The 18,912-nt window shown below is 38.6% G+C and overlaps 1 protein-coding gene across 9 annotated transcripts in view; it reads right to left on the bottom strand.

The window, feature by feature from the left end:
* Positions 1-18,912, bottom strand: part of FMNL2 (formin like 2) — a 282,923-nt gene that overhangs the window by 64,944 nt on the left and 199,067 nt on the right. For all 9 annotated transcript variants that reach the window (XR_004319856.1, XR_004319855.1, XR_004319853.1 and 6 more), the window contains exons 5-6: positions 16,592-16,675; positions 13,277-13,429 (exon numbers count right to left, since the gene is read on the bottom strand). Coding sequence is in view for 4 of the 9 variants with exons in the window: in XM_032479445.1 (XP_032335336.1) it covers positions 13,277-13,429; positions 16,592-16,675 (237 nt within the window). In the remaining 5 variants the exon portion in view is untranslated. The remainder of the gene's footprint in view (positions 1-13,276; positions 13,430-16,591; positions 16,676-18,912) is intronic.

The following is an 18,912-nucleotide window of genomic DNA, read 5'->3' as shown; positions in this document are numbered from 1 at the left end:
GGCAAGTGAGCATTTTTTTTTAACTTAATAGGAAACTTTGCTCTATATTTTGAAATTCTCATTCTAAAAAAATTTCCCCCACTAAGTAAATGCATTCCTGATAATAAATGTCACAACTCTTTACTTCGGCAAAAACAAAGTGTTTGCAAACAGCTTAACTTAGGATCACCTTAAATGTCCAAGGCTAGATTTCAGAGACTGTGCCACGGGTCAGCACGGATACTAATCTACTCTTCAGCATGCACATTTTGTAGAGTTTGACAATTTATGTGATTAGAGATTTGGTTTATTTGCTTTAATTATCATCTGAGTACCTTATTACCTTTTTCCTTCTGGGACATGTTTTAAATTCAGCTCCTAGGCACAGTGTTGATACTATCCAAAGATCATGTCCCCATGGACCTGTTTAATAGATTCTCCAAGCTGAATCTAAAATTCCAACAGAATTATGGCTAACAACCTTATTGCAAACATTTTCCACAATAAGGACACCTGGACAAGGTGAGCAATCCACAAGAACTGGCCCCTGGTACTCTCTACCAACCATAGGAAATCAAACTAAATCTCGTGTTTAAGCCCCAAAGTTAGTTTTATTACGCATCTACTGTTTATCTTAAATGTCTATGAAGTACTAAGGGAAAATAAAAAATCAAGTGTTGCTTCTGCCACCATCTAGTTTAGGAAGCAAGAGATGATATCACTATCCCCTGTATTAAGAGGTGCTCTGTCTACAGCTAGCCCACCCCTTCTGCTGCATGCACATTCTAATGTTTAAAACGAATTTAGTAATAGTACACACACCTACACAGCACAATATGGTGGAGTGGTAACAGTCACACCCCAAAGGAGAACACTTTTTTGCAAAGGATCATACTTAAAATCCTCATATGACCTTTTCTCAATGAAGCCATATTTGATCGAGTTAGTATATATCTACTTTTGGTAAATGTCTTTAGGCATATGAAAGTTGTTTTTAAATGAAGCTCTAATTCAGCGAGTAGGTATAAAAGGACTGGACACATTTGGGATAAGTATCATAAAGGTGACATACAGTGAACGTAACTGAACATGAACTGTAACTAACACATTTAAAACACACTATCTTGTAATTCTTTGAACAGTGGAATTACAAAATACTTCCATCCATTATTTTATCTGTACTTTAAACTTTGTATAATGGATGTATATTACCTTCCAAATAAAGAAAAAACAAGTGCACAAGAAACCAACTCCTGCAGATGGTCTAGGTTTACATCCATCTAAGGACAGAAAGCTAACTAGAACATGTGATAATGCTCTCCCCACTTTAATCGCCCCACAGAAGAAGGTCTCCTAGAAGGCTTCTTATGTGGAAAGCTGGTTCTTAAGTGGAGAACCATGTTTAGAGTTTCTGCGAAGAGGTCAAATTCCACCACAACACATGTAGCAAAAGAACAAAGTATCATCAGAACAACTAAGCTTAGAAAATTTTACTCCCTGGTGCCACACACATCCACTTGGATGCCAATAAACCTGAATAAAATGACTAACAGTTTCCATAGAAAAAAGATAAGGGTAAGTGATTAGTGATCTCTGCCAAGTATACGAGTCACACTGATTCACTTAGGTAGGGCTGGAAAATCACAGCAATGATCCATCACCAATTTAAAACTCAAACAGCTCAAATGAAACTAGCCTACCCCAGCCAAATACTGCATGTACAAGGTGCCGCTGCACAATCGTGTTAACACAGGTAAATATGATGCAATGTACTAGCTTTAAAATGGTAGATAAAGGCCTGAATCCAGTTCCCTGCTACAGCCCTTTAGGCTAAGCTCTCTCCACCTTTCGCAAGCGCTGGCCATCCCACTTTAGCTATTTGAATAAACTTTCCACAAAGACCTGAGCTTTACAGGGATTACGTCGGTGACTCAGTAGGAGGTAAGGGTGCTTCTGTGGAAAACTAATATCCTTGGCATGTGTTCCATTACAGACTATACACAGTGAAACCAATTACTGTAGTATTTTCTTCCTGAAGTTACTATGAAAGGTCACAGAAAACAGAGCCAGATTGGAGACTGTCCCTAGTTCACTGTGATACATTTAGAAGGCCCCCGTGGGAGGCAGCACTAGCTTCCTTGTGGTCTCCTATGATTACTGAGGCAGGTAAGCTCTAGTCTTGCCCCAGCTAATATGTCTCGAATGATCCTGGATTCTGTCAGCAGCTAATGGTGTATGTCTCCTCAACTGAGGCTTGAAGTTGGCTTCTTTGCTAATGGTTTTCAAATTTCAGGGTACATCACAGCTTTGTCTAGAAGGAGGAAGAGAGGCTTAGAAAGACCTTCAGCTCCATTCTGCCCCTTCTCCGCCACCTACCAGGCTGATGGTTTGATTATGGAACTCTTGAGGGAGGAAAAGCAGCACAAGTTCAAATGTCACCTAGCTAGCTGTTCTTACTGAGATTCAGCCATTTTTCCTAAATAGATGACCCCCAGGTTGTTAGAAGACTTTAATCTCTAGAGTTCCAAAAAGTTGATTCTGGCATATTTTGCCCATCTTTCCATTGTTTCTATGGATGAGGGCATTTTTCACTGACATCCTCTAATGGACATTTCCTGCCTGACACATTCACCCTGAATACATGTAACAACCCTTTCACGTTAAAGGGAACCGTCAAAAAGGTGGTGGAACAATTACAGTTCTCTGGTGACTTGGGGCTGGATCCATGAGACATTAGAATCAGAGAACTACCTCAGATTACAAAGGGAAAACAAGAGAACACAATATTTACAGAGGGAGTATGACTCAAAACCTGGACCACTGGGGTGGACTACGTGCCATCCCGAGAACCTTTGTTCTACCAGACAGGCAAGCAGAGCTCTGAAGCTCTGGACGCTTGGACACAGAAGAGGGGTTTCCCAGAGGCAGAAAACAGTCCTGAGTCTAATTTTTGGAGCTCCTGCCATTTGTGGTAAAGATAATGGGGGGGCGGATGGATATTTAGGACTGTTTTTTGAGGTCTCAAGAGTTTCCAGGAAACTCTTTTTTTGAGAGGTCATTTTGACAGAAACATCACCAAACTTTTCAGGTCCTCTCTTCTACCAACTATGAGAACTGCCTGCTACCTTGTCAAGCACGGAATGAAAACAAAATCTTAACCTCACATTCAAAGATAAGACACTATCTTAGAAGCGATGCCCGGTAAAACTTACCAAGGTCTGAGCATGTGGAAAAAAACAGATGCCAAAGTTGACGTCAGATCAAAACCAATGAGAAATGACTAACCACTTGTATTAATTTTATGCACCAGTGGTTACAAGTTACACGAAATAATAATAAATGAAGAAGTTATAGTCAATGCTAGAGGGAGTAAGAAGCATGAAAAACCAAGCAATTTCTGCAAATATCTTCTAAGAAATCTACATAAGACATGTCTTGTTTAGTACTAGAGTCACAACTCTGTCACCTACTCTCATTCATGGCAACAATCTGCCAGGAGCAGGTAGTGAGTACCTGAACCTACATAGCACTGGCAACAGGTGCTGAGAAGAAAAAGAGTATTTCAGTTTTGAAAGCCCATCAGAATGACTGATTAGTGATCCAGCCTGTTGACATATTCTAAGAAACGTGAAGGCAGGTAAAAGCTGGATTTCTGACTGCAGAAGGCAAAAAGAACAAGGTCAACTCTTTGGGAAACCAGGGGGAGCGGCTCTCTTGGGTCTGCCTGACTACAGGTCAGAGACTCAGAAGGTTCTCTTTCCAGGTACGTGTTCACAGCCTGAAATACATTCAGCGTTCATCAGAGTTCTGGTTAGAGCCATGTTTTGCTGTCCTTAAACCACCACTCATTGTAAGAAAGTTTAAAAAGAAAGCTACAACAATTTTGAACTAGCTCCTTATGTTTAGGAATATACTAGACAAGTGGGACTACATCAAACTAAAAAGCTTCTGCACAGTCAAGGAAACAGAGTGAAAAGGTAATTCTATGGAATGAGAAAAGTATTTGCAAACCATGTATCTGATAAATGGTTAATATCCAAAATACATAAGAAACTTCTACCACTCAACAGCATAAACAAACCAAAAAACCCCCAAATAATCCAATTAAAGAATGGGCAAAGGACTTGAATAGACATTTCTCCAAAGAATACACACAAATAGCCAACAGATGTATAAAAAATGCTCACTAATCATCAGGGAAATGTAAACAAAACCCAAACGAGATAGCATCTCATACCTGTCAGGATGGCCATTATCAAAAAAAAAAAAAAAAAAAAAAAAATCCCCCCCCAAAAAACCAAGAAAAACACCTGTCTACAAGAATGTGTATAAATTAGAACCCGTGTACACTGTTGGTGGGAATGTAAAGTGTACAGCCACTACGCAAAACAGTATGGAGGTTCGTCAAACAACAGAACTTCTCTATGTAATGATCCAGCAATCCCACTTCTGGGTATTTATCCAAAAGTACTGAAATCAGGATCTTGAGGAGGCACCTCCACTAACCTATTCCTTGCAGCCTGAATCACAATAGCCAAGAGGTAAAAACAACCTAAATGTCAATCAACGGATGAATGGATAAACAGGGATAAAATACGGTTTAAAAAAATAATGATGTGGTGTGATAGAGGCATTAGCTGATGCTATGGTTGTAATCACTGCAGAGTATAAATGGATCAAATCAACACGCTGTACATCTTAAGCTTACACTTTATATAACTGTGTATTACTGCAGAGCCTTGAATGAATGTTTCCTCAACTGCCCTAACCAGGTTTTCCCAGAGTCCAGCAAAAAGGTATTCTGCGGACTTTCCATGCCAACATTTGTGAGATTTGTAGTATCTAGATTCTAATGGCAACAGGAAAAAGGGCTTATTTTCCCCCTTACAAAAACTATCTTCAAACAGTAACTATTCAATTATTAAACTAGTATCTGTCTATAAATAAAGACTAGTAACTAGAGCTCCCCTGGAAGCTAATGTAAGGGTTCAACCTAATCAGAATGCAATGCCAACTGAGTATGTTACATCATTTGGCATAATTGTACCAGTCTTTTATGGTTCCAAGGTCCAGGCTAATAGCACTTAACCAAAATTTGGGGTTTTAGGTTTCCTCTCCTTTACCCTTCAGACATGACATCACCTGGGCATATTTTTTCTATCAATTAAACTCATAAAATACATGAATTTAAAAAAAATGAGCCAAGCACTCTTCTGTCTCTACAGCCAAAAGAAACAGAGCTGGCAGAGTTGAATCCAGACAGTTCAAAGTGGGGATAAAGGGGGAGGGGGAAACAGAGACAAAGACAGAAACAGAGACACAGGGTGAGGGATACACAAAACCCCTAATGAACCTTTTTTAAAATCAGCCATTGAAATTTTGTGTTCGTCTCTATTTCCTATTAGAAGACCAGGTAACAGCTAGAACAGAACCTGTAAATCAAAAGGTCTCAATACATGCTTTTTGAATGGAATAAATGAATCAACAGGCTGCCAAGTGATCATATGAATGGCGGGCCATTATTAGTGTGAATTTTCTGATTCTCAATTATATTCCCTTTGTCAAAGGCATTTGCCATGGAGAGGCTAATTAATCAGTATATACCCCTATGTGAAAAGGATCCAAGGAAACCATCTAACTCTTACAACCTTTCAATAGAAATATTTGTTTTGTTTTGTTTGTTTTTTGGTGGGGTGGATAATTAGGTTTATTTCTTTATTTTTAGAGGTGGTACTGGGGATTGAACCCAGACCTTGTGCATGCTAAGCATGTGCTCTACTACTTGAGCTATATCCTCTCCCATCAATAGAAATATTTCTATGTTCACCCGAATTTGGCCCCTTTTTTCATAAACCTTCAACAAATCATTGTCAATGAGCTAAAATGACAATTCCATAACCTGGCCTTCAAGATAGTACCTAAACTGGCTCTAAACTTCCAGCCAGATTCATCTACTCACTGTTTCCTAAACAAACCATGCAGTCTCCCCACTGACCTGCTGCTCATACCACTCTCCCTGCCTCTCCCCTTTCTTAACCACTCCTCCCAGTCTTACTAATGGTTGTCCCACATGCAGACCATGTCTCCTGACTCTTCCCTCGGTCTGATTTGTTCACTCTACCCTGTAAGGTCCCATATCATTAGTTCTGGTTATACGCATGTGATACTTAATATGTGTCAGTGTTTATGTGCATAAACACACACACACTTTTTCTCAATCAAATCATCCAAAAAGACACTGTGACACAATGGAAAGAAGTCAGAAGACTTTGATTATAAATCCTGCCTCGGTCACTGACTACCTATGGATAAATTCTCTGAGCCTCGGCCTCTTCATTTGCATAATGGGGCAAATAATTCTTGAACACCTCCCCAAGATTTCATGAAGATAGAATGATAAGTATAAAAAATCCCTTTATAATAATAAGTCATGAATCATGTACAAATATATTATTTAAGGTATCTTTCTGTATCCTCGGCACTTGGTAAAACTTCCTCCACATGGTAAGTGTGCAATAAATCTTGCAGATGAAGATACTAGATCAGAGCTGTAGAAATTTGCTGAGTCATTTTCAGTATTTCCTTCAATCCTAGATAGTTAACATTTATTGACTACTCACTATTGTGCCAGGTCCTTTATTAAAACTTGTTAATTTAACTTCACATCACGTGAAGCAGGTCCCAGATCCTATAACCTCCGGTGATCCGGGAACCCGTGAGACAGACCTCCAACCATGCACTTGTGAGGTGACTTGTCTCTACGTTTCCACATAGCCTCTTTCAGTCAGTTTTCTATTGGAGAAAAGACTCAATAAAGAGGTGAACAAGTGAAGTCAGTGTTTCTCAGAGTGGGAAATGGTTGACAAATCTGCTGGTTTGGTGCATCCACAAGCAATAGTGAAAGCTATCACCATTTTCACTGGCAAGGCCATTAAAACAAGCTCTGAGCTGAGAATTTGAAACATTCTCAACCCAAGTACATGTTCCACTTTTTACAACGCCAGATAGAAGAGAAATGCAAAAATCTGTAACACAACAATGTAACACTTTTGCTTGTTTCTGCTTTTTAAAAAAGTGCTGAAAAGATAAAGGGAAAATTTACCAGTATAGATTATTTTTGAAAAGCCTAGAAATACAGAAAATCTTTATTGTATAGATGGTTACTGCATTTTCTGCAGCCTCAGATCTTCAGGCTAGCAGGTTAAGGAGTGTCTTCAACTGCTCTCCCTCAAAAATAAAACTCAGGTGTTGGCTACAATGATCATCCTCTCATTATTCATTTTTCTCCCGCTCCTTTACAGTGTTTTCTCTCCTTCTAAATGAAGTGTTAATGAAAATTTTAAGCAGCATCTGCCACCTCATCAGAGTAACTTTTAAAATGGATTTTTCTTTGTAGTCTTCCTCCTTTAAGCTGGCAGCTAGGGTAAATTCTTCAATATCCTTCCAGAGAGAAAATTTTGACTCAAGTTAAGGGAAAAGAATCCATGTAGAATAAAATACAGATTACAACACTCAATTATGAAAACTATAAAATATCTGAGTTGATTTTGTATAATCTGGGGGGTAGAAGAAGGAAAACAAAATAGAGATCATTTCAGAAATTACATTCCTAATTTATAGAAGTTAGAAAATAAACAAAGCTGAGTTCAGCCTCCTTATTATGAATCAAGATAAAAAGTGCCTTAGCTTCTAACTATAGAATTCAAAGTTTTTTATGTGATACTATAATGGTTTAAGTTAAAAGGTTAGGTGATCTTCATCCCCCAGCAACTTAAAGTCAAGGTAAAATGCTACTGTTGAAATAAAAACTTGTAAGAACTTGAAAGAGCTCAACTCTTTTAAGATACCACTTACTTTATGAGCAAACTGGTGCAGAGTTGGTGTTCCCAAACCTTCAAATAGGATCACTGTTACAAAGACATCAGGAAAACTGCTATGAACACAAGTACCCGTTGCAATGAAGGCCAATGAACCGCACGGGACATGAGCCTGTACAAGGAAATGGGCCTGCAGGAACAAGGTAACTCCTTAGAGAGTAATGTCTAAGAGCAGGGCCTCACAGGTCTCACCAACAAAAAGGGCTGAACTAAAGGACATCTGAGATTCCTTCCAGATTCCAACTTTTCTGTTTCTACTAACAGGCCTATTCCTCTTCTAATCAATCAGACATAAAACTTTGTTTTAGCACTCTGACCACCAAGTCAATTCTGGAACGTCCTTGTATTTGGCTTTTGTTCTAAGCTTCAGGTACCTCATACGTAGGTCCAAGCACTAGCTGCCTCAGCAGTCTTTTCCTTCAATCAACATCCAGGACATTCCCCAGACCCTACATGTCCAAAAAGACAGACCACCTCACGTGATTGCCCATTCCACTGTCTCCCAGATAAAAGCCAGTTCCAAAATTCAAGGTTCTTTATTACGTGGCCTTGCACTCTCCGATCCATGAGTATATATTATCTGTGTTTTATGTCAGTTCTACAAAACATCATAAAAACAAAAACTTGAAAAAAGTTCACTCATCATCTCCCTTCAAATAGTCACTATTCTCATTCATTCCACTTTACTTTCAAGTCTGCCCATTTGCAAATAGGTGAAAGTAAAACTGTATTAATAGAAAACTTTTTGTTTTACTCTCGTCATTCGTTTAGGAAACATTTTTCACATTTCTACACGATTTTATTTTCTAATAGGTATAAAACATTCCAGCACACTGATCTGGGTCTCTACTAGCACATCTTTGGGGAAGGATTAGCAAATCTTCCCCTACAAGGTACAACTTACATAACTCCACATGGACATCCCGATACTCAGTGTATTTACTGGGGGCAAAAAAATTATCCTGTGAACATGCAGGCAGGATAACATGGTGTGGAAGTAGGGGTCAGGCCACCTCACTTCAAATCCTATCTCTATCACTCCCTGTTTGATCCCAGACAAGTGGCTTAAACCCTAGAGGCCTCAAGTTTACTGGGGGAGAGAGCAGTAGCAGTATCTATCTCACAGAGCCATTGTGAGCAGTGAATAAGCACAGAAGACTCACAAACAGTGCCTGGCACACAGTGGACACTCGACAAAAGCTTTTTCCCCAATAAAATTATATGAATGCTATCAATCTCTTTGTGCCCACTTAAAAATTATTTTTAAAATTACTCCTATGAAAAGCATTGCCAGGAATGGGATTACTGCATTAAAATGGGCAAACAAGGATCTAAATTTGAACTCTTCATGTAAATCCACTGGGTATATAGATGGTAAATAGTAGATGATGACTAGTTACGAAATGCCATTCCATTCAGATAATCATTTCAAGAAGAGCAGTGAAATCTGTTCTGAGAGATCTTAGAAAGAAATAGAAATAGGAATTAAAATATTAAAGGAAATGTGGATCTTAGTGTCCTCACCACAGTGGGAAGGTCAGTTCGGATGACCTGCAAGGCCTTCCCAGCTTTGTATGTCTCTGACCCAGTCTCTCCTTAGACAGCCCTCCACCCTATCACGAAGATCACAAAGCCTCTGTCCCAGAAAGGACAGGTTCTTTCCTCTTTCCCAAACATGCCTGATCTTTGATCTAAGATTTTGCTCATCTCACTCTCTGCCCTTTACCTCTACCTGGAACAGCCTCTTCTCACCCTGAGGATCAACTCTGGCCATCACCCAAAGTCCCACTTTAAATCTGACCCCTCCCTCTAGGCTTCCAGTGCTCCACCCCTTTCCTTAAAAACTTAGAACATTGATTTTTTTGCCACTGCTTATTTAAGTTTAACAGCATTAACTATGACATTCTTAAAAATTACTTTCTCTTGCATCTGAGTTAAAGCAACCTTTGCCTTCAGAAATCTAGTATGCACATATATGCATGTACAGCATCATTTAATTTAGCTAGATCTATAGCCAGGTTAACAGACAGCTATCTTAACTGAAGGCACACCAGACTCCAAGATTATGAGGCAGCACAATCCAGGTTTCTACCGCATCAATATCAACATTCTTACCACCAGTCAGGCTGACAAATTTATGATAATACAGAATCTAATTGCTGATATAACTCCAGGTGAATATCATGTCATAAAATGCTTAAAGATCTATTTTAAATAGTTAAAAAATAAAGTCTAAATACAAAGAGAAGAGTGCATTATTAGAATATTGTTTAAAAACAGAGCACTTTCCCTTTTTATCTTTAATCAAGCCCCATTCATAAAGTGTTTCAGATTTTTCAAAATTTCATTTCATCCTCCAAGTTTAACCAATCCTTTTTGCCAAGTGATATATGGTAAGATGACTGAGTCTACATTATTATCTGGAGATAAAGATGAGGGAACTCAAGCTGCATTTGGATACAGAAGACACATTCTAATCAAACCAAGCCACTAGAATAAATCATCTCTATAGAATGCAACTTATTATCCTTTTTTCCTTTCCAAAAAAATGAAACAAAGGAAACTAATATTAATAAATGCAATATACCCTAAAGGTTCAAAATCTTAAAATGAAGAATCATAATATGATAACAGTGTATCAAAGTTTATAAGGCACAGGGCTTTACCCCAGTATAGGCAACAACACGAAGCCATGTGGTTATCACGTTACAATATGGAGAGAAGTTGCCACACTCTGCCACCAAGCACTGCAAGCTCTCTTGGGTGTCATTTTCACCTATGACTTATGAGATTTTCTGGTTTGAAGCCTCATTATCAGTGTGTAAACTGAAGCTGCTCCAGAGGACAGAGAAAAGCAGCTCTGGAGGCATTTGAACTGAGGATACTCAGGCAGAGAAACCAGTCTGGTGGTGAGGCAGGAGATGAATGGAACCAGAGGAGGAGGAGACAGTAGGACAAGAAAGGACAGTGGAGAGAAGGAGAGGACGATCAGAAATGAGATGGCGGTGGGGGAGAGGTATAGCTCAAGAGGTAGAGTGCATGCTTAGCATGCACAAGGTACTGGGTTCAATCCCCAGTACCTCCTCTAAAAATAAATAAATAAACCTAATTACCTCCCCCACTTAAAAAAAAAGAAAAGAAATGAGATGGCAGAATGAAAAAGAAGGTCAACAAAAACAAAGCCAGGAAGTGAAGGAAGTGTGGGCAGCAGGGAAACAAAGGGCAGAGAGGAAGGAGAAGGAAGAGAAAAAAATGTCAACAACCTTTGGGTACACAAAACGCTACGTGTACCATATGCCTGTACTTCTGATTGTTGTTTTTTTTTTTTTTTAAAGTCAGAGATGTTATCAAGTGACCAAAGACAGAATTAGAATCTAGGCACACAAGAGCTGGAATCTCACAGATACACATTGTTTAAAAAGAGAAACAAAAACCTAAGCTTCAGGTCAACAAGTGGCATGAAAGTTACTGCCATGCTGGTTTTCTTGAGTTACTAGAGCCCATGAATGAAGGAATTTACATGCTCCACTCCTGAGCTGGAGTGTTTAAATACAAAAAAGAACGTGACGTTGGTTTCTTAGTTGATCATCTTCAAACATACCTGCCAACCCGAAATGTCGTATAGTCCCAGAGTTTCTCAAAACAGTATTTCCATCATGTCTCTCTCCACACTTTGGGTCTATTTTTCCAATTTAAAATGAATTCAGGCAGGATCTACTTTGAGCCAACGTAAAGCAAATCCAGCTGGACACTGATGTCTGTGTACCATGTGTCCAGGGTCCAAGATCACAACTCTCCTTGGACCTGGGATGTTTCCCATGATTTCCTGACCCTTCCACTCTACCAGAAACAATGTACTCTCAATGAATAGTCTTCAATTATGTGAAAATAGGCATAATGGATCATTAATCAGAAAAATGAATTCTTGTTAAAGTGGTGGTTGGCCAACATTTGACGCTTTCTAGGTTAAGAAATGATGGAAAAGCAAATTTAAATTCCTTACATGTAATTATAGCTATACTAATGGTAAGAATTTCCATTCAAGGAATAAGGTGATTAAGAAATTCTTCAGGCACAACTGGCCTTCCTTCAACTTCCAAATCAGCCCCCATACTCCCCTGTCCACATGTAAAGTTGGTGCATATAGCAGGTTATATAGCCTTCAACCTATTGCAAACATCATGAGATGAACTGAAATACAGCTCTTCGTTATTACTGAATCAATTATTCCAAACCCATCAATATTTTTTGGCATTTCCAAACAAGAAAAATCTGAATGGTTGATAGTAAGTATCAAATTCAAATATCAAATCCCTCAGCAGAGCTGAACTTCATTATTAACACTTCAACTTTTTATGACCAAAACCTAAGTCAAAGGGACAAGAGGCAATTAAAGGACTACCAAATCTGAAAGGTCTGAAAGCCACATATTCACTGATCACAACCTGACACGTGGACTCTGCTACAATGACCCAACACACTCAGTGATCCTAAACACTGAGCCAAACAACGACCACACGCCAGATCAAGCCTGAAGTAAGTGAGATAAAATTGCCAAGCTAAAAAGAGTAAGTAACATTTGGGAATGAGGGGCTTATTAATAAAAAATTTTATTAAACTCCTAGAATATAGAAACCTTTATGAACTTGCTCTAGATGGTATCTCTGTCTTGACAGGCAGTTTTGATTTCTCCACCCACGTACATTAACTCTAAATTATAGAAACACAAAAATATTTTTCAGTGAATGATTGTTGCTATGAGTGAAGGAACAACCTCAATGCTATTACGCCCATTAGTAACACATGTGGTCATCACACCTTCTCCCTTAACGTGGTGGTAATTCAGCCAGGAAAGACCAGAGAAGGAATCCTTAGGGAGAAACAGAAGGTTGACCATTGAGAGCACACCCAACCAAAGGAATACTGCTTAAGCATCTCACTAATAAAAATGATCACTACAGCACCTATGACTAAGAATGCATCCTACAGAACACACACCTGAGCTACCACTGGATGAAAGGAGTCAGGCTTGAGAGTAGCAACAAGGAGTCCTTGAGATGCTCAGATCTCAATGTGCTACCTCCAGTCAGGAAACAGAGCCTGAATCATGTTATCAGCATCTCCCTGGTTTCAGAAACTTATCTGCCTATGGAGAAGACTCTGTTGTATCATTTGGCAGCAGAATTTTCTTTCTGTGCTTAATGAAGGCATGGTATTTGCAGAAAGCTATTTAAAGCTATAGAGTATTCCCCAAGTGATGATCCCATGAACTCCCAAAGAATCACGGAATCATGGACAACCCAAGTGCTGTGTGGCAAGACATAGTGATACATGGCCCAGGATCCTCAACAGAAGCCAGGGACCCTGCTGTCCCAGACTGTCCTACTACATCTGCCTTCCTTCTGAATAAAGACACTCACCTCAGTGCAGAATGTCTTCCCGAGCGGGATACACTGCTGCCCACAGGGGAGGGCAGGTTGCTCCCTCTGTGCAGGTCCTCAATAGACCTGCTCCAGGGCTTTGATTTGTCCACCGAGCTCTCCACAGTGCTTTCCATGCTTTCAAAGTCAAAACTGAAACAAAAGAGAAATGCCATTGAAGACTGAACAATTCACATGAAGACATGGATGTGCATAACTTGTTCCTTCCTCTTATACATCTGCACCTTAGTATGAATAAGTTTGGCAAACAAAGAAAACTAAAAAGGAAATACAAAAGAATTTCCATGGACTCAGTGTTCGCTTCAAAAATACAGAACGACAAATAGTGACGTGTTATTTGTATTTTACCTTAAGGCTTGCTAACTTACCAATTACTGACACAGCTATGGTGGGAGGGGAAGAAAGATCTTAGAGCTGTCTTCATTTTGCTTTAACAAGTCAAGATGTTAGGCTTATACTAATTTATTCTTACCCACCAATTTTCACTGAGCATTTTCTCCTAGTGTGTTGGCAAGTGTACTTTTCCAACCATATGTGATACATTACTTGCAAAGTTATGAATTTGCTTTGATTTTGGAATCTCTTCCCAATGTGGTCCTCTTTAAAGTAGGACTGTTGTTTCTCTGACATTTTTTGAGGTTACAACTCATGCTAACCATGTTAGAATAAATGGCAAGTTAAGGTGCTCATTCTTGTACAATTTTAGGAACAGATTTTTAAATATACAGGCCTTTGTGTTCTAATGCTTTTTTCCCCTTCTAAAGTCAGTACCTTTATTTTCTCAGGAAAAAAAAAACTTATCAATTGGTTCTACCCATAGTTCCACCAAGTAACACCTGATCAGGGAATAGACAAAATGCTGCTATAATTAATATCATCTGGAGGATTCTGGAGGCTATCATGGAAGAAATATCAATAAAACATACTGGAAATAACAAGTATGACTTTTTATAAAAGTTTCACTGCCAAAATATTTGGTTCCAACAACCATCTGTAAACTAGGTGATGCTCTCCCCAGTTAAATACTAACCAAGAGGACAGAGTTGATGTATAAAGTCATCGAATTAGTCTAAAAATTTTGTCATACCTTAGGATACAGGAAGCAGATGGAAAACAGATAAGAGGTGGAATTTATTGAGTAATCAAACAGATTCTTAAGCACCAAAAATAGAAGCCTATCATTGACATTGGAGAAGGTAAGCCTAGGGGCATCCCAAGATCACTCATGTCATTAACACTCTCGCCGAGTCACTCTGCAGCCCCCATATGTTCAGCTGCTCAGCATCCTTACATTCTGCTCAGCTCACCCACTGCTCTCACTGAGTAGAAGAAACACACACTTTGGTGAAAGCTTCTGTTTTAGGGATGGTGTGTGAGTCTGTTGTTTCACATGACATGGGCTAAGAAATTGTCACATGCCAAGGAAGGGTAACAAGTTTTTTCAGCCCATTTAGTTTCAAGAAAGAAAATAAATTATGTATCTATATATAATTTTTCATCTAATTAAAGCAAAACAAAACTTAAACCAATAAGCAAAGAATGTACAGCTAATGTCAAAAGAAAAAAAAAGTAATTAGGAACCAAATGCTCTGAGTTCTGATCTTCTGTCGTCTTCGCTCTTAGGCTGCAAACTAGGAGAATCTCCTTGTAATAGCACTACATTCTCCCACTAGTCTTATGTGAGGGTACACTTGGGAAAGCTGGTTCACAAGTTCTGTTGTGATGGAGGTAAAGGCTTAATTACAGCAAACATATAACAAATAGCATGCCTTTCTTTCCCATTATTCCTCAAGTTTCTTAGCCTTTCCTCAATTCCATAAATATTCCTCCAGATTTTAAAATATGCAATAGGGTAGTGTTATTCTGTTTTGTCGTATAATATGAAATATAAGGGAGATTAGCAGTTTTTGATGTAATGGAGGTAGACAAGAAACAGCCTTTGGAAGAGCATGCCATAAAAACTAGAATTATATTTCAGAGGACAATTTCTCAGGAAGATAAGAACGTGTCTGTTGCTTTTTCTTATTATATTTCATATAATATACAAGAATTATCAAAACTGAAACTAATCAAGCCAGTTTCTGTTAATACTTTCATTTCAGCATCTACAAGGTAGGAATAATTATAGCTTTCATTTCATACATTCTCAAGGAAGTGATGAGGATTATAAGATCACATATGGTTAGGTCTTAGAACGTCTTAAAAAGTGGGGCAACATAAAAAACAAGCTACTGCTCTGAAAACAAGAGTTGAGGGAAAAAAAAAATACCACCTAGACCGAACTGTCTTCTAGTCAAATTAAAAATACAGTATTATTTCCTCAATGTGTGTGTGTGAATTATCTGTGCATCCTAGAATATTTTTGGATTAAAGGAGGGAATGGGGAGAAGAGAAAGTCTCATTCAAATGTACAGGTTTTGTTCCTGTTGTAAATCTTTCCAAAAGCCTAGTAAATGGGAAAATTTTATGAATCAACAAAAGCAAGGTGAAATAACTAAATCTTTTTTTCTGCTCTGCTCCAGTTTTGTATCCTTCCCCTTAGGAAGGGGAAGTCAAAACAAATACAATATAACTAACTACTATACATAAAATAGATAAACAACAAGTTTCTTCTGTATAGCACAAGGAACTATAATCAGTATCTTGTAATAACCTATAATGAAAAAGAATATGAAAATGAATATATGTATGTACATGTATGACTGAAACACTATGCTGTACACCAGAAATTGACATAACACGGTAAAGTGACTATACTTCAATTAAAAAAAATACAATACAAATACATGTAAAGTAAAAAGGAAAGCCTCTTGCTTACTCCCCTCTTCTTTCATTCCCACTGTTTGGTATCTATTTCTGCAATCATTTTTTCCATATTTGCTAGTACATACAAATATACACATATATGAAGTTTTTTCCTAAATAAAAAGGGAGTCACTCTTCTGTATCTTCCTTTATTCACTCAATAATATACCACATACCTCTTTCAGTAATTGCTAGAGCATTCTACCATATGGATATATGTAACTTGAGCACTAAAGAAAGCATTTCTTTTTGAAATAAAGAGTCCTTTAAGGGTGATTTTACTCTCCTGTTTTACTTCTGCCTTAAAAGCATTTCTAATAACAATTATGTGATTTGCTTTTAGTTACTTGAATAGAAACAAACCGCCTTAAACCTTACCACATGTGCTTCTGGGAGTCTCCCCTCAGCGTGGTATCTAATTTTACCACTGAGTTGCATCTTCTGTGACCACATAAAGATTTTAAAGCAAAGAAGCCAAGTTTTACTTACGTTACTGCATACTGCGCAAATGATAGATATTCTACCAGAACATCAAGACCTTTGTTTTCTTCATTCAGAAACTCTCTGACCCACCTGTTGTGGGGAAAAAAAAAAATCATTGGCAAGGTTCATCACATGCTCTAGCGTGAAAAGGACACAGTGAAAACTTATTTTTCCACCAGACACTCACCACCTGAAAGGAACTGTGGAATAAGGCCTAGACTCTATCACATGAGGTAGGAGCTTTTAGATACGGCAACCAAGAAAACCACAACATTTCAATGTGCAGAAAAGGGGGGCAAAAAGTATCCATGTGCCTTGCTTGTATTCTACTGCTTAGGAGACTTAAGATAACCTGTAATAAACTTTCTAAAAAACGAACTTGCTAAATGTACTTTTTCCACCATAGCTGATCCACTGCCTGCCTGTTTAAGGAGCCAAGACTGCACGGGGAACCAGGCAGACTGAGGACATGACGACATAACCACTGAAATCCAGGCATGATTCCAAATGCACATTCAACTCCTTGCTGGCACACTAAGCTGTAGAAAACACTAAACTAGCCAATGAGAGACCAGTGTTTATGGGCTTCTGGAAATTCAGTAGGGATAATGATTTGCTTAATTTTTTTCCATGACTGTTAAAACCTTAAAAAAAAAAAAAGTCCCAGGCACCACACACCATCAATGCCAAGACATGACAAATATCATGGTTTTTAAAAAATTCATTTAAAATAATACTACTTTGTGTTTGAACAGTGGATTTGAATGTAGTTCACTGAGAATTTTTACACATTTTTATTTGTCCTTCAGAGTAACTCCTAGAAGATGAAGCAGAGTGGTCAAACACAATCTTCAGGTGCTGAGGATAAACACCTCTTACCCCATGTTACAGATTTCTCTCAGGTCATCCATCTTCAAAGAACATGGGATACCCCATTCAGTCTCCACAAGGTTTGAAACTCCAACCAATAATTAAAAAATCTGCTATTACAGAAATGAATCTTGGGGTCCATCAGCCAACAGCATTCCAAAATGTTTGCCTTCCTCCATGAACACCAAGTCAACAAGGCCCACTGGCTATGGACATGATGGCTAGTATGGAAATTAGTTTTGAGAGCTATTAGAATAACAGTGGGATCATTCTATTGTGTGTCTTTAAGGATGAGCTGTGCATTGAGGTTTTTGTCTTAAAGGAAGAAACAAATCTGGTGGACTCAGAAAGCCTATTTTTAAAGTTTTGTTTTTAAGGGGATGTTTTGGGGTTTTTTTTGTTTTATCCTCAAGCTCATCCTCTTTCTAGTCCTAACATCTCCACAATGGAAACTCAGCTTCAGCAGGTAGTTTCAGAAGACAGTAAGGTAGGAAAAGTAGACAGCTTACCTCATACCTTCCCCCAAGTGCCTCAGATAGGCTACCACAAAATGTACGCACATAACACAGCCACGAGGAAGCATGAAACACCTCATCTGAAAGAGACTTGGAGTGGAAACACTACCTGCTGGGTCTCACAAAGTGGCTTTGTTAGGCGAGCAGAACTAAGGGGACTGGCTCCTAGTAGAGGCTGAAGTTTGATTTCACAACCACTCCACACATGATCTCACAGCATCTGCTTCTAGACACTTATTTTCACTGGATTTATTTTAAATTACTCCCTATGTGGCTAGGTCTCAGGAGACACTGGACATTTTTAAGTGCTGATAATGAAAAGCTTAGAAGTATTTAATTTTTTTTTTTCTTTTTACAACTGGTAGGAGACTAAAATAAAGCTGGAACTCACTACTGAATTGAATGACTAGCTGTGTGCTCTTGAAATTCAAGCCCCCTTAGCTTCCCTGAGGTTTCTCCATTCATTGGTCGGGTCTATGGGCTCTGACTGCAAGATTTAAACCGGCCCTCAGTGGCAGGTGCACAGTAGGAGTCCCCAGAGCTGGGCGTGGGGGCTGTCTTTCTAATAGGAAAAGTAACCACAGGGTCCAGATTTTTCAAAGCAATCTTGGTTTCATATAGTCTGTCTCAGTAACTCATAAGAGCATTAATTTAGGAGTTGAGAAGAACAGCCTCTGTAGTTGCTTCTGGTTGATTTCCCAGACACTACCTCTAAAAATCAAAAACGGTCCAGGACACCTTAAGGACCTGCTAACACCTCTAACTTACTTACAAAGTTCAGACACAAACTGGATAGGAAGCAAATGACTCACAGATATTTAACCAAAAATAACAAGGAGGAAGAAAGAAATGGTAGGAAATAGCCAGTACAGCGAGAGCTACAATTTTCTTGACTCAAAGTGCTGATAAGCATATATTTTGATGCAGAGATAAAGTCCATTA

The sequence above is a fragment of the Camelus ferus genome, chromosome 5 (assembly GCF_009834535.1).
Source record: "Camelus ferus isolate YT-003-E chromosome 5, BCGSAC_Cfer_1.0, whole genome shotgun sequence".
Lineage (NCBI taxonomy): Eukaryota > Metazoa > Chordata > Mammalia > Artiodactyla > Camelidae > Camelus > Camelus ferus.
This window is presented reverse-complemented; position numbering and strand designations above follow the sequence as displayed.